The sequence below is a fragment of the Pocillopora verrucosa genome, chromosome 13 (assembly GCF_036669915.1).
Source record: "Pocillopora verrucosa isolate sample1 chromosome 13, ASM3666991v2, whole genome shotgun sequence".
Taxonomy (NCBI): Eukaryota; Metazoa; Cnidaria; class Anthozoa; order Scleractinia; family Pocilloporidae; genus Pocillopora; species Pocillopora verrucosa.
Window position 1 is genome coordinate 16738164 of NC_089324.1, and position 22920 is coordinate 16761083.

The 22920-nt window shown below is 38.0% G+C and overlaps 2 protein-coding genes and 2 pseudogenes across 3 annotated transcripts; 2 read left to right on the forward strand and 2 right to left on the reverse strand.

The window, feature by feature from the left end:
- Window positions 1–255: 255 nt before the first annotated feature.
- LOC131794480 (uncharacterized) lies at window positions 256–2863 on the reverse strand (annotated as a pseudogene).
- Window positions 2864–8533: 5670 nt separating this feature from the next.
- Window positions 8534–12629, forward strand: LOC131795135 (uncharacterized). The gene is made up of 3 exons (XM_066160813.1): window positions 8534–8609; window positions 9410–9598; window positions 10676–12629. Exons 1-3 carry the CDS (start codon window positions 8544–8546, stop codon window positions 10844–10846), a joined length of 426 nt encoding a protein of 141 aa, XP_066016910.1. The 5' UTR covers window positions 8534–8543; the 3' UTR covers window positions 10847–12629.
- LOC131794490 (uromodulin-like) lies at window positions 11357–16820 on the forward strand (annotated as a pseudogene).
- A 525-nt stretch (window positions 16821–17345) lies between these two features.
- On the reverse strand, window positions 17346–22884 carry LOC131794601 (ras-related protein Rab-5B-like). Of its 2 annotated transcripts, none has more exons than XM_059112136.2 (6): window positions 22743–22884; window positions 20965–21126; window positions 20107–20190; window positions 19751–20025; window positions 19335–19428; window positions 17346–18662 (listed from the first exon to the last, which is right to left on the reverse strand). In XM_059112136.2, the coding sequence occupies exons 2-6, from the start codon at window positions 21041–21043 to the stop codon at window positions 18544–18546; spliced, it is 651 nt and encodes a 216-aa protein (XP_058968119.1). In that variant the 5' UTR covers window positions 21044–21126; window positions 22743–22884; the 3' UTR covers window positions 17346–18543. The 2 variants fall into 2 exon arrangements, with proteins under 2 accessions (XP_058968119.1, XP_058968124.1); XM_059112141.2 differs by having other exon boundaries at window positions 20965–21178; window positions 22743–22869.
- Between the last annotated feature and the right edge of the window lie 36 nt (window positions 22885–22920).

A 22920-nucleotide genomic window follows, 5' to 3' on the forward strand; every position in this document is an offset into this window, starting at 1 on the left:
TTTCTTTTACGACACCATGTGAACATAGACCTACGTTTGTGGAAATTATTTATGCCCCTTGCGTTCAAGGAAACTAATTTAAGTTTGCTATCTATGATCGTTTTGTAGTTTAACAAATCTCTTCTTTAAAGTATCGAGTAAAGATATGTTTCTCCTCCAAACAAAACTTTAACTTACATATAAGAAACAAAACACACGCACAAAATTACGTAACTAAACAGAAAGTCTGTTATTTACCAGACGTGCTTTCCGACTTCAGTCAATCATATTATCACAGTAGGGGAGTTCCTTGGTTTCCTTTTCTCTGTAAATTTGCCCATCAATAATTAGTTTGTCGAAATTGAAGTAAGCTCTTTACTGCGCCTTCTTTGAAACAGAGTAGAGCGTTTTATGGATTTCTTCAATCTCCCTCGGGAAGTCGTTTGCGATTCCAATAACAGTTCCTTTTAAGTTCTCATGGAATGAACAAACAAATTCTTCATCTAGGTAGAAGCTAAACCTTGCAATCACTGGTCTTGGACGGCTTGACCTCCGATCTGGTGCCCTACTCGGAATCCGGTGTACTCTTTCAAAGCGAATATTTTAAACATCTTTGTTCGGAATTTGCAATTTCGTAACAGTTCTTCTTATCAGTTCTTCGGTATTTTCCACTGATTCTTCTTTGACGTTGAAGATTTTTATGTTCTCGCGCCGCGTGTAGGCTTCTAACTTGATATTTCAAAAGAATTCAATGTCTTCACTGTGTTCTTTAATTGTCGTGGTTGTGTCCGTCATTTTTCCTCTAAGGCGTTCAATCTCCTTCTCAGCAAACTCCCGTGAGTCCTTCAAACCTTGCAATACACTTATTTCGTTCTTTAGTGATTCGATTTCCCTGCAAGCTGCAAGAAGTTCGTATAGTTTCGCTTTCGCGTTCGCGAAAATTCTGTTTAGAATTTAAGAAGTTTTGGAGTTTTTATTTCAGCCAAATGTTGTGATTCATTTAACAAGTTAAATACATATTTCCTAGGCCAGCCTCTTTTTTCTTACATGGATTTTTTACACACAGAAACTGTCCTATCATCATTAACCCACCCCCTTATTCCCTAGCTCTACCCCGAGAAAAGCCTCTCGTCTTGCCTCTCACGCCAAATTACCCAGCTTAGAAATTGGACGATCAAATTGCTGCATTATAGAAAAAAAGTATTGGGAACAAGAGGAATCACAGATCCATGGACAACGAGTATTTCTTTTCAAAACAACGCCTTTGATAGACATCAATTGACATTTGAAAGCCGGCAATTGACTAGCCTGCAGAGCAGGCGTAATTTAGGCTAGCGAGTGCTAAGTAATGCATAACGAATACTATGGCCGCCATCTTTGATTTTATTGGCAGCGGAAGGCTGGGGAGAGGAAAAATTTATACCAAGGGAACCAAGTGGACAATCAGATGATGCTACTCTGGTTTGCAGATTTAATGAATGTAACAGAAGAAGTTACAATTCCTAGATCCAACGTTTCGACACTCCTGTCTAGTGCCTTCATCAGGGGTGATCTAAACGCTGCAACAAGAGGTCCTTTTATATGACCAGAGTCCGCATTGCTAAGTATCGCTGTTATTTGTATTTCAATCACCGTTGTAAAGAAAACTATGTGCTTCCATCGAGTTGAGATTTCGGCCTCCTTTACGGAGTGCTAAAGGATACAAGCTCATGGTCCGTACTAGTTTTTCTTTTCTTAAGCTACGAATAGATGAATGTCATAGTTCCATACTGCGTTTAAGGATCCTGTCACGAAAGAACAACGAACCGACGCCATTTATTCTATTCCTTGCAATGACTGTTATAACGAATACATCGGACAGACCAAACGTCAGTTTGGTACACGGTTAAAAGAGCACCAAAAAGCGGTTTTCCTTTGCAAGAAGGAAAATTCAGCTTTATCGGAGCATACATGCCTAACTAACCACACAATTGGGTGGGATAATTCCAAAATTATCACCACTAATCGGCGTTACCACTAGCGCCTTTGTTTGGAGACTTGGCATATTAACTCCGCCCACACTCCTTTAAATCGTGACGATGGCGGTTTGCTTCCTGACGCCTATTTACACCTCGTCAGAAAAAAAAAGGGCGCTAATTAGTGAAATCTGCAAACCAGAGTAGCATCAAACTATGTCTTATACCAAGGGGACAGTCGACGGTCAAAAATAAGGAGAGGGGCGGGGGTACGCTGACTGCAAATCAAAAATGGCCGGTCGAACAAACGATCGCGAGCTTTTGGCGTTAGCTCGCACTTATAAGACGCCTGCAATGCAGGCTAGCATTGACTTGAGTTACGCAACCAAAGTTACGTAATATATGAAGATCAATTTATACTGATAAGGGTCAAGGTTAAGGCGTGATCATACAATTTCAATTAAAATCTACTTAAAGCGATCGGTGATTAGTTCTATCTGAGTGCAATCATATGCAATCATATGCAATCATCTTGACCTGGTTGATCGAGAGTTGGATTACGCTATTTACTGGATTAATCTCTAGCCGGCGGATAGAACAGAACGATTTATTAGCACTCATCCGCTGAATAGCAATTTATCGTTTGGATTGCGTTCTCCGCACTTTTAATTACAGGACCCGGATGAAAAAGACCGTTGTTAGCTTTTGTTACAATGACTAACCTTTCGATAACCTGAGCAGAAGTCTTATCAGAGATAATTGAATCTAGAGACTCACTCAGGAAATGATACAACAGCACGTGAAAAAAACTGTCAACACTCTTACACAACAGCAATTGGCCACACGATTTTATATTGGCTACCGTTAGAACGCAGCATATGCCGACGTTCTTTCGCTTTCACGCCAATCTTGACCTCGGCACTTAACATTCTAAGTGAAACAAATTTAGTTAGTTTCCCAGTTTCCAGAGGAAAAATATGTCCGTTATTTAACGCAGGTGTCATTTGCCAAAGAAGAAAACAAATTCCTGTTGTTGCCTATTGCACCATTTACCGTTTACTTGGAGGAAAGGGACGGGGAGAAGAGAGCGCTACAATCATTCGAGGATCGTTTTTTTAAAGTGGGTCATTTAATGATAGAGACACGAAAAGCCTCCTTGAGGAGATGGTGGGGAGAGAGTAGCGTCCAAAGCAATTTATGTACCATCCCGTACCCAAAAGTTTTTAATCAATCTGTGAGCGCTAGGATTATAAATCAACATTCAGGGTCGGATTTCATAGAATAGCATCGTCCGCAATCACATGATCAAAAACAAACCCGAAGAATGACAAGTGATAAAAAAAAAAAAAAAAAAAAGAATTTACTCAGACTGCTAACCTGGATTTGACCGCTGCGTTGGTCGCAAAAGACTAGAGAGTTTACGAAACGACGACGGCAACGCCGTGGACAACGTCGCTTAAAAAATGAACTTATATTTTACCAACGAATATCGAAATACTCTAAAGTCATTGTCAAAACTATCTAGAAACTGAATATGGAGCACAGCGTTATCTTAGAAATAGACAACGCAAAATTTGGTCATTCCACGTTGTTGTTTTGCAGAGGACGCAAAGAAATTCACAAAGATTTATAACGCACATGCACGGCTATTTGTTCTACTCATTAACCTTTTGTTTAGTGAAGTTCCCGTTGCCGTTACCGTCGTGGTTTCCTTAAACTCCCTACTATCACCACCACGACCGAAGTGGTAGAGGATGATTGGAAGAAGAGGAAGGAGAAACGTGAAACAGAAATCAGAAACGACTGTTACGCCGGCTATCAACCTGAAAAATGATATTACTCACAAATTCTTCAACATCTTGAACCGACGGAAGCAATTGTCGCTGAGGAGAGAATGTTCCCGCTTAAGTCCCTTCCAAGAACAACAGAAAGAAAATTAGTGTTAACTCCTATCAAAACAAATGCATCTCACTTTTTATCTCTCGTTGGATATCTTATTTCTCCTTCGTGTAGCATTTTTGATATCTTGAGAAACAGCCATAAAAATAATTTCAAGTAAACTAGCCTTTTTACGTTGAAATTTGTAATTGGAAAGTCGACAATTACTCTTATTTACAAGGATTGTTAGACATGAGAAAAAAAAGGCTGAGAAGTTGATCAAAGCTGGATATACCAGGGCCAAGTTGTTCAAAAGGCCCATAAGTGCTAGCCCAGGTTAAATTTAATGCAGGTTTCTATATTTCTTTTTTCCAAAGAGCCTTTAGAGAAAATTTTCCCTATTCTTTTTAGAGCATCCAATGATCAAATTTCAAGCAAAAAGATTTGAAATGAATTTTCTTTCAAAGCTTTCAGACCTGCATCAAATTCCATGCTAAACCTAGGTCATCTTAACCCAGATTTGAACAACGCGGGCCAGGGTTCTTTCTCATCGATCGGACTTTCAGAAGACGGAAGTCCGAATAAACAGAACTCCGTTTCCTTCTAGAGCTAAAATTATTCAGTTTATCCCAGACAATGCCCTACTTGTCCCATTCTTTCGTTCATTTTTTTCTTAGCTGTACTCACAGGTGGGTTATAGTAGTCGAGAGGTGATCTTTATAGTCGCTCGGCTTCAAAATGACGTTCTCCAGCTCACATTTGTATTTATGGCTATTTCCCGAAGGGCTAAAGCACGGTTTCTTGTCGTGAACTAGAGTGGAATAAAGGGCGCACACAGGAATCAGAAAACAAAGAAAATGGTAATTTTCCTCATTGTCTTAAAGGTTGTCCCGCACAAAGAGTTCCCTTCGTTGCTTTCTGACGGTCAACAAAACATATATCGTAGATCCCTTCAGTGACGTCAAACAAAGTGCGACACGCTAAGCCTCACAGGCGCGCGAGGTTTCCCTTCAAAGTAACGCCATCCATCTCATTCTTCATCCCAGTATCAATGAGAAACGCCAAAAATAACGTTGTCCCTACTTATCTCTATTGGGGGACAATTCCCACTTGGGCCCCCCCAATCCTACTAGTCCTAGTCTTTCTCCTCTGTAATAAACAAACCGAAGGGTAACACGGGGAGGACGGAAGCTAGATCGTCTACTAAAGTTGCCTCGAGGCTCATTTTTCTCCGTAGCAATGGCCCTGGGGGGGCTTTTATCGTGGTGAATCACGATGGAAGATCCTAAGGCATCCTGGTTTTTCTGGGTGAAGGTCATTGAGATTGAAGTAATGTTACGATTCGGAATAATGATCAGGCCCTCTAGTGCGTGGTTAATTATCTGCAATCCCCATTTTATAGTAGCTTAATTCACATGCTACATAGTAGTGTACATCATTAGATGGCACTCAACATCCACCTGCAAAGCGTTTAAATTTTTGTTCATGTTTAGCATTTACTGGCTTTGGAAGCCATCACAAGGGCAAACTGACGAGCGAGCACTGATTTGGCAATGTAAGCAGTTATCTTTTGAAAACAAGTGAAGGATTACGCGGTTGTTTCCAAACGAAGCCCCTTTTTAAGCCTCGTCGTTTGTACGCCTGGTTTTATTTAAATACCGAAAATCCTGAAGTTATTATTGGGAGATTTCGTCTTTCGGGTAGTCAGCCAGAAAAAAGCTAAATATTGCTGTTTCGGTAAAACGAGATAGAAAAATGAGAAAGTGAAAGGAGATATAATCCGTATTTAGAGGGTGGTTAGTTAACTGTTCTAATTTGCACTTGTTCGAGTCTCAAACCGCCTGGACAATCACGCAAGAAATTTTATCCTGCCAAAAAACTCATCATCACTTTCCCGTAGGCCAATGAATCGAGCTGCTGCTATATAATATATAATACTTTGATAACGCATATGATCGACGATCATGGCGGTTTATTTCGTGGTTTCTGACTGCAGGATTATAAAGTCTTCCGTGTTTTGAAGACATTCCTCGACATGCGGTTCATCCAGTAATAACCGGTAAGAATATTGCCAGAAAATAAATTTCGATCAAACAGGTCACAGCTGTAACAAATCAAATGAGCCGGACTTCATAGCTGCTATGATAACAACTCCCATGACTGACAATGTTGTCTATTGTTTGGTACAACAAAGCCCAGAGCCACAGTTGTTATTATAAGAAAGCAATGTGGATCATCAGCACCGATAAACTCAATATTTCCAGCACCGGAAACACTGATACAGCCATCTATTGTTTTCTGATCAAATTGGCTGATGTCTGTTTAATTTCACAATATGAATCAAACATGTTGTCTTCATTCTAAACAGCTCTGCTTGATTTTTTGGTCATTTGACAGCCGTTGCCACATTAGAGCTTATTTTTGAATTGAAAAATCAGTCACTGTGACCCCTCAGTTGAACGAACTTGCCAACGTTTTCTCCATTGTTCAAAGGAGCCGATTTCCGGCCTCACAGCTTCTTTTGGTTATTTTTAAACCCTTTGGCTGTCATGGTACCCAAGAAACCTGTCTATCTCTTCTAGTCGGGTGTGCACTTTGGCGGGACACAATAATTTTTTTCCTTGTCCAGCTGTTAGGCGTGCAAAAATTGGCAAATATTTGAATTTGCTCCAGTGTAATTCTTGCCCTTATCCAAGTAAATTGGCTGATGGAGAAGTAATTTACTCTGCTATTTTCTTTGTATATCTTTAGGGGCATTTTTTACATCCAATAAAACCCAATTAATTAAAATTAAGTTTGGCATTTCCTGTCCCTTTCCTCTACTATATTACAAAGCAGCTTTGTAATATCATTTTTACCGACAAGCATGATTTGCGTTGGCAGGATTTTCATGTTGTCCTCATCTGTTGAACTACTTCAATGTTTTATTTCTTTTCTTCTCATGAGTCTCTTCAGTCTAAATATTCCTTTCACTCACATCTTAAATATACTTGGAAATTTCTGACACTTTCTTTTCTTTGGTTCTCTCGCCATCATAATTTCAATTGAGGCAGCATGTTAGGCACCAGTGGGTACGACCAACCTACAGATTTCCATAGCTACGTGTATTCATACTCACATCTGTCCCATGTCAAAGAATTCCATACCTTTTCAATGGTCTCTCAGACTTTGTTGTTTATACAGTGACAACTCTAATTTTTCTGAAAAATTGGAGGTAATGTGCCAGTTGTTTTGATAAACATTACTGTCCTTGTTCCTTCGGTCAAGCAGAGCCACCACTGTGCCAAAAAAAATTGATCAACAGTCAGTGCTACAAACAGCTGAGAAGGAAAACACTCACCACATTCCAATTAACCCTCAACTTCACTTCACCCTCACAACCACATAGTTAATCTTTCATTCTTAAAACTTTAAATTACTCCAAAACGAGCAGAGACTGGTACAATCTTTTCACAACCTCCACAAATATTTTTGGTTAGAAGTTGCATTTCAAAACAATGACCAATCTGGAACTTTCAAATGCGCACACTCCCAATGCAAAACTTGTCCTTTCATTCTTAACTAAGAGAAAATGTCAGGACCCAAGAGATCCATTTACATCACTCTCACTTTAACCTGTACCTTTGCCACTGTCATTTACTGCATAACTTGCATTTACTGCATAACTTGCACTAACTGCAATAAGTTATACATTGGTGAAACCCGAAGACGATAAGGTGACCAATCTCCGAAAAAATCAGCTGCTAGACACTTTAATCTCCCTAATCATTCTAAACTACATATTGCAGTTTGCAGCCTTTCACTACATCTAGGTAGTTTGGAAAGCTGCAAAACACTTGAACAACAATTTATCTTCCTAACCAGCACTCTTAATCCCCATGGTAGGTCTATTGAATTAGAACAATTGCATTGAGGCAATCTTGGAAGGATTCTGGGGAACAACAAACACTTGGAATTTTTTCATTAATTAATCTTTTAACTTTTTAACCGCTAAGATTAAAAATGATTGCCATTTAAAAAAGCTCTAGGTTTTTCATTTTGTCAGCGCCTTAGAGAATTTATAGAAAACCAGTATGAAGAATATGCCTATCATTTTGAAATTCTCCTTACTGTCAACCACACACTTTTAATAAAACATGAATATGGAAAGTGATCTTCGCAGTAATGAACACTACTTGAGCATCAATGAAAATAAGGCCTTTAAAAAATAAATCCGTCATGGGATTTTGAACCCATGACCTCTGAGGATTACTTTCATATTCACGTTATTATTCGCATTTTCCAGTAGATGACTTTCTTACTATTAACACTTTTTAATTCTTATAATGTATTTCAGAAGAATTTGTACTGGATCAACTAATTTTTCCCCAAATTGATAGTTTTTACTTTATTCTCATCACTTTTTCCTAGTTGTTATTGTATTAGTATTGTAAGGAAGAATTCTGTCTTGTTTAAAGATTAACGCTGACTCATTTCTTCCAGTTTCTGAGCTGCACTGTTGCTTCCTTTGGTTATCACTTACAACGATAAGGAGGGGTCGACAAGGAACACAGTGATAAGAGTTTTAACATCAGGTGAAATACCCTTCTGATTACAACAATGAAACTGTCCGTTTTACCCTGACGAAGATTGCCACTCACAAGCTTCACTTTGACCCAGCCATTAAAGTTTTTGCACAGGTTTGTTGGGTTTGGTGTTGTTCATAGAAGCAGGACACTGTTGTCAATAGCTATGCTGGCTGATATCGTGTGCAATTCAATAAAGATGAGAGAGTGGCAAATAAAAGTGTCAGTTGCAGTAAGTGAAATTTTGCTCTATTTGATTTAAGTTCACCTCGTCTTGAACAGAAGAGTGGGATCTCCCAACCTGGGATTTTCATGCCAGTTGAATCTGTTTTTTTTAGGTTCTTGTCCTTGCAGAAGAAAATTTTCTGTGTCCCTTGTCTATATTCTCCTGGTTCTCTTTCCTCCTACTTTGTTAAGGTCTACTGCTAAATTACAATTTATTATTTATGTTTTTCTACCTAATTTTGTTGAAGTGTTCCCAAGTGATTTACATGAACACAAGTTGCTAGTAGGGATAATTACAAATCAGATATAGAGATAAATCCACTCTAAAGAGGGAATTTTTCTAAGGTGCAGCTGGGGTTCAACCCTATAACCACCAAGAGCGAAATGGTAATTCTCTCCTCTGGGTCTTTTACGTCTCCTTATGTAGTGTGTTTGATAATCAAGATTTTTAATCAAGATGGTACTTGGCAAAATTTTAATTCTCTTGGAGATCAATTTAGGTTTGTTTAACCCTCCAACTCCACCCCTTAAGATCTTATTGTTCATCTACTCTTTAGCTGCGACACATTTCCCTGTCAGGGTAGACGGAAAATTTGTTGTCAGATCAAGGTCACTTCTACCAGATAGTTTGAGTTTTCTCTTCACCTGTCTGCTGGATTATGTATGAATAGTACAGGGAGAAGTTTTACATTAATCTCTTCTGGGATTAAAGGGTTGAGGATTGAGGAAGACTTCTATTTCACAGCTTTTTAGATGGTACCTCCCTGATAACAGAGCTTTTTTTAATTCAACATTGGTTTCTTTCAGGAGGTATTTATTTCAGTTGTGATGGTAGTACTTGTAGCAGTAATTACAAGCCTCTGGTTGTACAACATTCTGGAATTGAAAAAAGAAGTCCAGGGTGAAATTGTAAATGTCATCACAACATTGGGGCCAGTGCGCTGCAAGAACTGTGTGGAATTCTTACCTGATTATTCAGCATTATTTGCTTCAGTGGTGAGCTCATTCCCAATGACCATGATTGTGAATATATAATTCAACTATTACAGTAACTGGTTTCAACCCAAGGGTAAACCCCCCCCCCCATAGGGGATCATTTTACAGGATCTAATGATAATTGTTCTGATTGAAGAGTTTGGCACCTCCCACGTCAAACAGAAACAGGTTAACATTTGGTAATTCTAAGGCACCACACCCAGAAATTGACATGTACCTCTTCTGGGATTCCTCTCAAACTCTCCTAATGTCATTTGTTTCATTTCTGCATTTATTTGTGAAAATCCTTTCTCATACTACATTGTGAAGACACCTTGTGGATACAAGTTAAAAGTAGAGAAAGGTGTTTTTCATCTTGTCTCATGCGTGAGACAAAGAAAAATTTCGGAGTCCCCACGAGGAATCAAATCTCAGACCTTTGGATTCCACGCTACAATGTTTGTAAATCAACATCACTGATCATAGTGGTATGTATGGATGCATGTTATGTATGAACATCATATTGGGCTTCGCTCACCATAGAGTCTCTGTGGCTCAGTGGTAGCACATTGGGGCCCAGAACCTGAAGGCCTGAGCTCGATTCCTCATGGGGACTCTGTTTTTTTTTTCTATGTCCCATGCTGGTGACAAGATGAAAAAAAAACCCTCTTAATTTCTTCTACTGAGCTCAAAACTTACAATCTCTCTTATTCAAGTAAGGTAAAAGTATCTCTCACCAATTGAATGTGGTGACTTTAGGGTTATTGTGCTGGAGTTGTGGCCAAAGGTCCAGATTTGTGTTATTTTCAAGGGCTAAACATTTCAGTTCTCAGTGCCTCTCTCTATCCAGGAGTATAAATGGATACCGGTGAATTAAATGCTGATGGGGGGGTACCTTGGAATGGACAAGGTCCCCCCCCCCCCAGCATTTCAATCACCTTCCCTGACAATTCACCGGTATCAGGGGGCAGTTGTAATACTCCTAGTTGCTTCCTGCTGTGGAAACCAGGATAAGTTCTGGCTGAATGTACCTCTTGGCTTGAGTAAAACTTACCAATAATAAAATTAGTTGTAATTTTCTATTTTTCTTTTTCCTAGGGCCTGGGTTACTTGTCACTTGTGATTTGGTTGCTCAACACTTCACTTGTTTTCTGTGATACAATAAACATTTCTGATCAAGTGAATGCCACCAGTTCTTTGATTTTCACTCAAGGGCAGGAGCTTGCAGACAAATCTCAAGAAACAAACCCTGTGGAGACCACTGCTTAACCCGGTAACCGGACATTTCGCACAAAAGACTTTTCGCACAAGTCTTTTAGCACAAGTTTTGGACCATTTGCACAATTCTTAGTGGTCATTTCGCACAATGTGCGAAAAGTCTTTTGTGCAAAATGTCCTGTATTCCTTAACCCTTTTAACTCCCAAAGTGATCAACATGTTACTTCTCCCTATAATATCCATACATTATCCTCCAAACATGTAATGAGAATACTCAAACTTATCAGGAATAAGTTGTCATCTTGATCTAACACCCAATTTCCTGTAACTAATTTACAAGGAAATGTGTAGCAGCTAGAGGGGAGAATTAGCAATCAGATCTTGGGAGTTAAAGAGTTTAAAGAGAGCGATAGGTGGCTCTGGCATTTTTAAGGGTGGATGACACTATCTGCTCGGTAAATCTCTATCTGGTGAATGGGGCTGTCTGTTTTATAACCCATAACACTTAGCGGCTGGATAATGATTTACCTTTTGGATAGTATTATTTGCCCTTTCAACAACATGGCCCAGGTATTGAACTGCCAGGTCATCAGTAGCTTTACGCCAGCATTCTTTGTAAACACAAGAATATTTTTTGTTTAATTGTAATTAATTCATTTCAAATGTAATCACAGAAAAAAAAGAGCTTTTTATTGTGGCTTGGAGTAAAATTCTGCTTGGGAAAATTTTTTTGCGCTTTTGTAAGAAGCTCGTTAGAATATAGTTCTGGTTGAAATGTTAGTTAACCAGGCATAGTCTTTATATGTTAAGGAAAACCATTAATGATAATAATTGTGAATAATAGTAAAATAAAAGTAATTAATGAAGAAGACAAATTGAAAATTTCAAGGCTATTAGATAAGAGTGGAAATTTTAACATTAAAATGCTTTATAATGTTATACAATTACACATAAATATATCTGTAATTATTTATATTATATGCTGATTATATAAAAAATATATACATTGCGACATGTTCTTTAAATCTTTGATAGCCCTGCTTTGCACAGATTTTATAGTCAGCTTCAATAGCAACTGCTATTTTGGTCAAAAAAGATAGAATACATGTCTTTTTCAAACGGAGGATTAAAAGAACCCACGAGAATATCGTATCCTTGAGGTTGACCCAAGTGAAGAAAACATCTCTCGTTTTTAAATTTCAAATTACGATTTATCTCTTTCTCTCCCCCCTTTGTAATCATAATGGTAATTGGACCGAATGGAGTCCAATTTGGTCTGTAATTATATGAGTGACGAACAAAATCAGGCGACTGCAAAGCAGGAGTCCAATTTGTTGATCAAGAGTGTGATTACAGACAGAATTGGACGACAAGAAGCCTTGTTACTAATTAATCATAACCATTTCAATTTCCGAAACGAAAAAAATACACCTTGAACAAATATCTCCAGTGGAGACAATGTGTTAAGTTGAAAATTCTTCCGTTTTGGAAATTCCCCAGTTTTCCGTGGATAAGTGGTTGTTGCTATGGTTCTTTTGTTCTTTTCTGTGATTGGTGGATTAGCTGAGTGAACCTAGTATGATTGGCTGCTTCAACTGTCTGATTACAGGTGTCCAGTTACAGCCAACTGTCCGATTACAACTGTACAGAATGATTTGTGAAAAATGAAGCTGCGAATGCATCAATAATAATGTTTGTGGAATTTGTAATGGTTATAATTATTTTTGTATTTACGCGCCGCACGTGATTTCACAAATTAGCCAATCATGTCCAAAAATTGGACGACTGATATGGACACTTTCCGCGCGCTTCTGTTGTTTGTTTTCACAGAGTATAGTCAGTTCATTTTTAGCTTTCGTTCACGCAAACTTGATACCCTTTTGTTTGGAATTTTAAGAAGTTTCAGAGTTTTCGTTTTAGCCAAATGTTGTCGTTAATTTAACAAGTTTAATACATATTTTCTACAAGGTTTGGACCTTAGCCTCCTTTTTCGTAAATGGAGTTTTTATACCAACAGCATCCCTGGATGTGTTACTTTCTGTAGCACTTGTTAATTTTTCCCGGCGATGAACCTAACCCCAGGTTTAGAGCACTCAGGAATATATCATGTGTATGGAATATCAATATTTTTTAAAGATTCATGCTTAGCTCAAAAAACTTGCAGCAACGTCATGTAAGCTCTTGTAATAGACTACCTTTGTCCCAAAACCATCATTTCAACTTGCAAGTAAAATGATGAAAGTAGCATATCGTTTAGACCGAATTTCATTGTACAGTTGAACTTCAAGATAAATAAATATTAGCAAAATAAGTCTACCAACCACGCGATACACATTTGATCCATTTCAAGGCATTTTAGATGACAGGAAGAGAAATCCTTCACATTTGGTTAGAATGAAAAAAAAAACCTTCTAAACTTTAAGTTTGTTTGCGCCGTTCAAAAGAAAAAAAACACGTTTACATACTATGAATTGTTGAACAAATAAAGTACATAGCTTGTAGGGTTATGACTAAAAACCGTGCGTGACTTCGTAAAAGCGTGCGACTCTGACAATATTTCATTAACATGCCCATTTTTCATTGGCTGAGAAAGAGTTGCAGCTTTTTAGTGGATTTCCTCTCCATGATGCCTTGCTACCTTCAATTACTATGCAAAATAGTCTTCAATGACTTAAAACTTCGATTTACGGCGCAAAAAACGTCTTCCTACGAACTCGTGCGGATAGCACGTTAATTACTTAATTACATTCTAATAATGAAAACAATATTGTGACGTGTATGTGTGTGCCTTGTTCGGTTTGCAGTTAAGATCGGGAAAATATTTTAGGTGATACTTCTTTCGGACGAAAAGCAAAGGTACAATATATTTTTGTTTGTCAGTTCAAGTTCATGACGTTGTCGCGATTGCGCGCGAAAATCCTTCTTCCAATAAGTGCGCGCACGGTCAGCGAATGCAAACGGTTTATCACGCGCGTTTAAAAACGAAGCAGTTTTCAAACTTTGACAAAGCTGAAAGGTCATCCTTATTTAGTGTCAGTGAAGAACGTTATCATCAATAGTGGTAGTTTACGAGCCATTCTTTGAAAGGACTACTAAGAAAAACAAGACAAGTGGTAAAACAGTGCAGTTTGATTATTGCGGTATAATTTGCACAGCTTAAGAGCATTGAAACGTTCATATTGTTTGTAGTCTGATTTAGTTCCACTTGTGCCAACCACTGACGCATAGTTCTTTGTCCAGATACAGCAGGTTTTAAAATGCAGCGATGAAAAACACTTCCTTGCTCATAGTTCTTTTGACTGGTTTTGTTTTCATTACATCTGTTATCGAAGGTGAGTCACTTACATTTCTGCTCAAATATTCCGATAAAATAAGCAACAAATGGTCTTTATTTTCGTATTTTTTCCCCTTTTGAATGTTGAAATTTGGTTGGCAAATAGAGAAATTGCAATCCTAAGTTATGGACCTTACTATCGATCCAAATATTTTTTTTCTGATTCCACTTAAAGCCCTGTTCGATTGCATGTCGAGTAAATCAGTGAAGGTAGAGTTAACACAACGTCCAGTCAGAACAAAGGGAAAATTCACAACGACAGCTCAAACGTAATTTGTCTGAAGCGCAGGAAAACATGAAAGACCAAGTTGCAGTCGCTTTTAGTTTTGTTCCTGCTGATTGGTCGAGAGGGGTGGTAGTTTCTTAGACCAATCACAGAGCGAGTGATTTGAAACAAATACAAGCAAACAGCCTCTAACTAACACCATTTTGTTTATACGTTACTCAGCTCATGCAGTAGGACTCCATAGAATTAAAATGTCTTTACATCAGAGGAGATTGAAAGATGTAAGGGGAGCTAGGAAAATTATTGATTTTGTTTTTAAGTCCTCTATGGCTAATGAAACGACTAAAATGTCGTACCCAAATTGACTAAAGCCATGCCAATAACGCAAGTAGTATGTGGGTACTATAATTCTGCATTTCCTGCCAAACCCGTCCCATGTGGTAAGAACGTAACGGGTTGTCCATGCCTCATGTATGTCCCCTCCACGTATCCTCTGTGATATAAGATCAAAGTGACATTACATGCAACACGACCAACAATTATTTTTTTCACCTGACCGATTTCCTACAGTAAGCAGTAACTGTGCCCCTGAAGCAGAGGAGGAATGTGGCGAACACAAACAATGTGTGAAGCAGGGAGAAAATAACACCTACCACTGTGTTTGTAAGGAAGGATTTACAACACTTGAAGACTCTTGTCAAGGTAGAAAATGCAAATCTATGTTCTCTTCCCTTTGTTTCTACGTATTTAATTTTCATTTTGCAACCGAGTTCATAGTTTGCCCTCTTTCTTTACTCTCTCGATATCGTTGACTCCAGCCGTGTATAGGATGCTTATTATCAGTTTACCGGCGCAATAACCTACGCGGACAGTTAAGAGAATACGAGGAAAGTTTGAAAATCACGTGCCGCAGGCGATTGATTTGCAAACTTTTCGAGATCATTTTCTATGCGTTTACCAGTGCAATATAATACGATAGGTTTTTAACCAATCAGGAGGCTCGTAGTATCTCAGTTATAAATGAAGATAAATGTATTTGATACAGCAAGGGGAAATAATTTTTTGTCACTCCTGGTAGTAACAGGGTTAAAAACTTTTAAACTTCAAGAGTGACCAGCATCCAATTTCTCCCTATATTTATACTTCTGAATTATTCACACAATCTTTCACGAATGCCGTCTTTGAGGAGAGAGAACGACCTTAAAAAATACAAAAAAAAATATGTCGTAAAAGTTAATATGAAGGATCTTTCGAAAAATCACTGCTTTCGAGATATGACCAGCTTCCCTATTTATTTTGTAGGGTAAATTACAACATTAATAAATAATAATAAATATTTTGCTGACTCGTAGATTTGGACGAATGTCAGAAAGGAGATATTCGAACAAAATGCAAGCGAAAAGGAGCAAGGTGTAAAAATACACCAGGTTCTTATACGTGCAAATGTCGTCGAGGATTTGTAATGCATTTGGAGGCGGATTACTGTGAAGGTACGAGCACGTTATTCAGCGATATGGCGTTACCAAAGTGAGACAGTAGGTCGGAGATACCAATACGCATGCGCATACAAACGTTTCAAGTTCTATCGCACACGCTCCAACGATTGATATGCACTTAGGAAAACTTGAAAAAGGGATTTAGGAGTACCGAACTCTTGGCGTTACGTCGGTTTCATTTCAAAATGGAATGATTCCTAGCATATTAGGGATTTCTATATGCAAGTAAACATTTGAAACAGCTATAGCTATTAGATTGCACAGTGAAATGAGACTGTCTTCTCAGTAGTGAGATGTTAGAGTGATAAACTGGACTGACCTGTAATAATGTTCATCTTGAAAAACACTACCTCCCTTCCCCAGAAAGATGCAACGCTAGAAAATAAGTGGGAGTCGGGAGGCTAACAGGCACAAATGTACGGGGAGGCGTGTAAACGTGGTACGGGAAGTGGAAGGCTGTGACCCCCCCCTGCCCCTCCCCCCCCCCAACTTGATAGTGGCCGAATATTTTTAGGGTGGGTTACGCACATAACCTTGAAGCCTGCGCCATCGGCTTGAATATCGGTTCAAATATTTTCTTTTGTTTTACTTTTTTGTTTCTGTTTATATTCTCTTGTGACAATTGTAGACATAGACGAATGTGAAGATAAACCATGTCACCACAAAGCCGTCTGTCAAAATGAAAGAGGTTCCTACACTTGCACTTGCGTGAAAGGATTTGCTGGTGATGGTCACGAGTGTGTCGAGGACCTGGCATACAAACAGAAACAAAAAATAAAGCAGATCATGACGATTGGGGGCGCGGCTGGAGGGGGGACATTGTTTCTTATTGCTCTGATCGCCTGTTTCTTGGGAGCAAGGAAGAAAAAACCTAAGGAGGAGAAAATTGAAGACACTGACTCTACTATCACTGTGCATAGCAGATGGGAGAGCTCTGAGGAATCAGATGACGATGACGATGACGAATAGCATATCTTTTACAGATCGTTGTAATTATGTAGACCACACTGTTCTCAGGAGGAAAAAAAAATACTGAATCACAGATTTCTTTTCAAGGACATTTTTAGTTCACAAGTAATAGTGCTGCATTGTTTTTTTGTTTGTTTGTTTTTTTTAACCCGACATAATCTGGCTTTGACAACTTGAAAAACAAAATCTCAGAGAGAAAGAACAACTTAAAGCGGAAACAACTATGTTTTTCTATTGTATAATAATATTTTAAGGTAAATTGATTTTGTTATGTATTTGACCTGTTACCCGGCAAAATAAAACCAACAACAAAGTAATTACCACCATAGCAACACTTTAAAGGGACTTTTGGTAGCAAAAAACCCATGAACATTGAATCCCATCAATCAAGTTACAGTTAAATGTACACAAACATGACCTACTTGAGTACAACTGACAATCTACCATACTCAATTTATTAGACAAAACTTCACCATATCATTATTATGAACACCCTAAGATATCAAAAAAGAGGTGCAGACAAAGGTCAGTACCATATTTTATTACAAGTATCCTAAATTCTATGACTGCCACAAACTACTCAAACAACGAGCCTAGTTAAGACTGTAGACTCGTCATTTTATCGAGAGCCGTAGCACCAGTAGTACACTTGCGAAGGCTGGAAACTCAAGGGAAACTAAGCTACAATTCGCAAGCCAGTGGTTTTTCACAAGGTACAATTGAAGAAGCTTATTGAAGAGATCAGTCACAGAAACTTGTTTGCGTAAATATCCCTCATTATCCTACAAAGGTGCTGTAATTAATTCTCTTTAACCTTTCCCAGCAAATATTTAAAAGGAATACACTGCTGTTAATGTAATCAAGTTGTGCAGGATCTTAACTCTTCAATGAGGTCTTTCAAACACAACCCATAATTACACCCTATGATTCCCAGGGGTTGAGAGATGAATTTGTAATTTCTCCTTACAAAATAGATATGCTTTTAGGCTGGAATGGTACAAGAAGAGAGAGAATCTTCTACTTAAGGAGAATTTGGCTTGGTGTGGGACCAGAATTTCAGAGTTAAGATATGAGAAAATGTATGTAACACAGAAAAGAAATTTAGGTATAGGGTCTTTGGAGTGAAACAGTTCATGCCAGCTCTCTGGAAGACTTTTTAACTTCTTTCTCTGCAACACAATATTAACATACTACCTGACAAGCCACTGGGAGTTTCAAAAATTCCTATCACTGTTAAAGTTTTTATTACACTTTTCTGTGCGAATTTTGCAAATGTCTGCTAAGACTTTAAGATCAGTAGGTTTTCCTTAGATCAACAGACCCAGTCCTTTTCTACTTAAATTTGATATATAAAAAGTTAGTAAAACAAATGGAATGTAGGGAGGGCTGAGTTTACACAAAGCACAGACAAGATGAACAAACATAACTATTGCCACAAAAATCTTACACCACAAATTATCATTATCAGCTACTCTCACTATTGCTCATATTACAACAAGAGTTTGTCACCTTACGTTACAAACAAATTGGTCAATTTTTTTTTTTTGCATGCTAAGTTAAATCACTACTGCATATTAAAGGCAAGAGTGTGTACATTTACTATTAATGTTACACAGGGCAGTTTGTTGATCTTGCTTGTGTAACATTACCCACATTCTAGTTTGCACTTTGTTCATTGTTCATTTATACATGATTTGTATAAGAGGGGATTTCGGAAGAGTAACTATTTACAGCAACCACTTTCTCGTGGTTCATTCTGCTCCCTGAGGTCAACACCTCTGGGCTGTCGTCCACCAGCTGCAGGTCCTGCTGCTGTGGTGTCACTCTTGGGCAATTTCTTTGCTATAATGAAAAATTTCAATGATAGCACCACTGATTACTTCTTTAATTAAAACTACACCAAAATTCTCATGATTTGTTATCACCAGACCAATTTGAGCACTGATAAGACAGTGTATGCATCATGCTTGTAATTGAACAATGTAATAGGACAGTTAAAGGGACAGTTAACAGGTCATGCCCATGTAAGCAGACAGAACACGTTATGTATGTGCACTGTTTTCTTGCATTTCGCTGAGTTATCTGTTGTTCTTTTTTATGAAAATGTAAAACCGATGTCTAGTTTTTTCCTCAAATTTTGTCATAATTTTGATTGACTGGTACCTGGACTTCACATCGTCCAATTCTGTTTGTAATCATACTCGTAATTAACAAATCAAACTCCCGCTTTGCAGTTGTCCAATTTTGTTAATCACTTGTATGATTACAGACCGAATTGGACTCCAATTGGTCCTATTACCACTACAAATATAAGAGGGACAGAAGACATTTCACTGCTACTCTATACTATCCTTCTGCTAATTCATTTTCAAATGGAAAACCTGTGTTGCACAGTTAAATTTTAAAAATAAAGTCAAAAACCAAAAAACAATCAATGATGTGCCCTTCTTTAGCCACGGATATAAGTGTTAAAACACACAAGCAGGTCGCTTGACGAGAAAATGAAACACCCACCTATTGCTAAGAAGATATCATTCACATTCATGGCAGTCTTTGCTGAAGTTTCCATGAATAGAAGACCATTATCTTCTGCATATGACTGAGCATCCTAATCAGCAGAACAAAAATTCAAATGTTAAAGGGGGTAAGTAAGAAACTGTGGTGCTGCATCAGTGGGAGAGTACAACAGGTAACTTAGTGTTAACTGAGTTGAAAACATAAATTGGCCAACGTAAAGTGTTTAAAGGCTGACATTTCAAGCATTTCTGATGAAGGGCTAACGCTCGAAACACCAGCCTTTAAACTCTTTATAGTGGCCAATTTATGTTTTCAACTCAGTTGTTAACACTAATTATCTGTTAAATTTAACCCTTTCACTGCTCCACTTCTAAGGATTGATCAATAAATCACATAAACAATGATCTATATACCTCATACTCAACCATCCTCTTGCTTGAAAGGTCTGCCTTATTGCCTGCAAGTGCTATGACTATATTAGGGCTGGCCTGTCTCTGAAGCTCTTTCACCCATGTTTTTGCCCGGCCAAAAGTGTCTTGGTTTGTGATGTCATAAACAACAATTGCTGCCTGTGCTCCCCTGTAGTACATTGGAGCTAAGCTGTGATACCTTTCTTGACCTGCTGTGTCCCAGATCTCAAACTTGACTGTGGTGTCATCCAGACACACTGTCTGTGTTAAAAATGCCGCTGAAAATACAGAAGAAATATCGATCAGTTGAAAATTTTTGCCATCCCATTTCACACAGAGAAAAATTCCAAGCTACTCACCTCCAATTGTGCTTTCTTGATACTCATGAAACTGCCCTTTGACAAATCTCAGAACCAAACTTGATTTTCCAACAGCAGATTCACCTGTGAGATCCAAGATAACATTGTAAGCAGGCTACACAAAAACTGTCATGTAAAATTATCAAAAGAGAACTCAGTTAACATTAAGTTTTGCAAATATAATTTTATTTTTCTGATTAAATCAAAATCAAATTACTGCTTCATTAGAAATCAAACACATAAAAACATGAAATCATGCACCTCATTTTGTCAAAAATGTTAAAAAATGATGCAATGTCCTCTTTCACTCAAGGCAATTGATCTATATAAAAGTGGCTTTTGACAGAGCTGTTGTTCTCCTTTCTCCTTTCAGCTCAGATAAGGTATGGTGTACATGTATAACCAAACTGAGTGCAATTCATGGAGAGAGGAGCCCAGATATAGTTGCTCATTAAAAATTTCAAGTGAGGGTTGTCAAAATAAGCTGGCAACCGATGCATTTCAAAGTTTACTCTGAAAAATGCACCAGCTATTTTGAACACTTTAGGGCCTCAGCAGCCTCCAAGCCCTTACCTGCGGAAGGGCCTGTGATCCTTAATGTGGCCCTACTTTATATCACAGTCCAGTTACTCAAAATCTTTTTGACAGCTCTGCAAGAGGAGCTGCCTTTAAAAGGTTTAAACAACAAACTCAACAGGACCCAAGATTTTTTTTTATCATTGTTTGGACTACACAACTATGTCTTTCAAAATTGTCCATTACAGCAGTATGAAAGATATATGTCACATGTAAACCAGGTAGAGTTCTTTGCAGATCCAATAACACACTGACATTAAACTGTGTCAAAATAATTCTTACCTAAAAGTACCAACTTAAACTGGCATATTTTTCCTTGTACAGCTCCATTGGGGCGCTGTGCCGTTCCCCTCGCAGCCATTGAAAGTCCTTAAATGTCCAACTGTTCTAGGTGTAAAAGCTTTACGATTCCAGTTTAAAATGTGGATTTATCGAAGATCAAACCTATAAGTGTCAATACATAATCTTCTAAGGGAGTAATCCTGTAAACGGCCCTCTTAAAAAAATTATAAAAGAGAAAAGTTTGGTAAAGAATTATTACAATGAGAATATACAATATCATGGCTCTTTGTCAAATTCTGCTAACTTGAACCAGAAAGCTAGGAAATATTAGATTCCAGAGGATAACCTTGGTCTATAAACTTGTGTACAAAATATCTCCTGGGCTTTGAATTTATCTTCAAAATATCAGTCTTAAGAAACAATTCTTTTGATCAGAATGAATGAAAATCTCTTGGGACTGGTAAGGGTGATCACAAAACAGTTGACATAGCAAACAGTGACAAGGCAAAATTCAAACGACACTTTCTCCTATCAAGACATTGTAGGATAGTTAAGAAAACTGGGAAAAATAACAGCCAAAATGATTCACTGCCCTGGGTAACATTACCATCTCAACAGAACTTTTTCCAAGCAATCAACTTTTCTAAATGTATGTTTTAGGCTTGTATTTACATAACGAATTATGATTGCATGGTTAACGAATATGTTAACGAATATATTAACGAATATATTAAGCTTTGTAGTTTGGAACGTACAACATTTAAATTCGAATAAACTACGAGACAGACTTGTAATACAAAAGGAATGTTCTAGGCCACAAAAAAAGATGCAAGACGTCGGATTAAAAATAATATTACGAAATACAGTGCAAGTAAGCTCAGCTTAATTGAACTCAATGTTAAATATTCCATTACATATTGCCAAAACACGGTGTATCTCGCACCGTTGACGATGAAATAATTTTTATCGCAGCCTTACGTAATTAAGATATTTTGGAAACAGAAAAATTTACTTAAGGGCGTTATGTCGAAAAATTTGCATGTTGTTCAACTGAACGCACAAAGTGCGACGGGGCATAGCCGGTTCAAGTTCCACTCGGGAGCTTGTAACACCTCAACTGCGCGAAGTTTACTTTAGCACAGCTCTTAATCCGAAATCCTGGCAGCTAAGGATAGCAGCCTAATGATGATTCAAATTTTTTAATACAAACAAAAGTAAATTTCCATACCAGGAAAACAACATTAGTTTCTCAAATAAGGAAAGTTGTTGATATAACTATGTGACACGAAATACATGACACAAATGGTGGTTTCACGACTACTTCCATCTGCGAAAGAAAAATTGTAATACAGAGCTCTCGAGTTGAAACAGAACATAATTATGATGAGCAAAATCCGCTCAAAAAAAAGCGTTCGAGCATGACCAAATGCAAAAATTAAACGTCATTCTCATAAATATACGTAAAGATGAGTCAAACGTTCGTGAATTTCCGGTAAGGTTAGCTTCAGACGAAACGCCGAAATTGTCACTGACATCCCGAACAAGGTAATCAAAATAATCCGCACTTCTTTCTCAAACACAAAGAGCTGTTAGGGAATAATAACAAGAAAATCTTACAACCATCTTGTCGATTTAAACGTGTCAGAGATACAAATATGGCGGCGATGTAAAATACGCATCGACTAACTTCCTTCCGAATTTCCAACAAAATAAAGCAGTACAAGGCAAAATCTGGCTTACACACCAGCACAGACCTTCTAATAACGCTATGAACTTACCTTTAATTAAAGTTCCGAGCGATTAGATGCGATGAATTCGGTAAAAATAGGCTGATATCACACCAAAGTACAAGTTTCAGTTCAGAACAAGACCACAATGACCCGCGTGACTACAGAAGCCCCTGCGACTACAACTCAATTCCAGTCCACCCCACATTTGGAACAAAAACATTACGTC

Excerpts from the sequence above, each read along its gene's own strand:
- LOC131795135 (XM_066160813.1), top strand. The coding sequence starts at position 8,544 with ATGCTGGCTGATATCGTGTGCAATTCAATAAAGATGAGAGAGTGGCAA. Across the intron at positions 8,610-9,409 it reads AAATAAAAGTGTCAGTTGCA|GAGGTATTTATTTCAGTTGT; the intron begins GTAAGTGAAATT and ends GGTTTCTTTCAG. Across the intron at positions 9,599-10,675 it reads CAGCATTATTTGCTTCAGTG|GGCCTGGGTTACTTGTCACT; the intron begins GTGAGCTCATTC and ends TCTTTTTCCTAG.
- LOC131794601 (XM_059112136.2), bottom strand. The coding sequence starts at position 21,043 with ATGGCTGCGAGGGGAACGGCACAGCGCCCCAATGGAGCTGTACAAGGA. Across the intron at positions 20,026-20,106 it reads TCAAGAAAGCACAATTGGAG|CGGCATTTTTAACACAGACA; the intron begins GTGAGTAGCTTG and ends CTGTATTTTCAG. Across the intron at positions 18,663-19,334 it reads TGATATCTTCTTAGCAATAG|CAAAGAAATTGCCCAAGAGT; the intron begins GTGGGTGTTTCA and ends TTTTCATTATAG.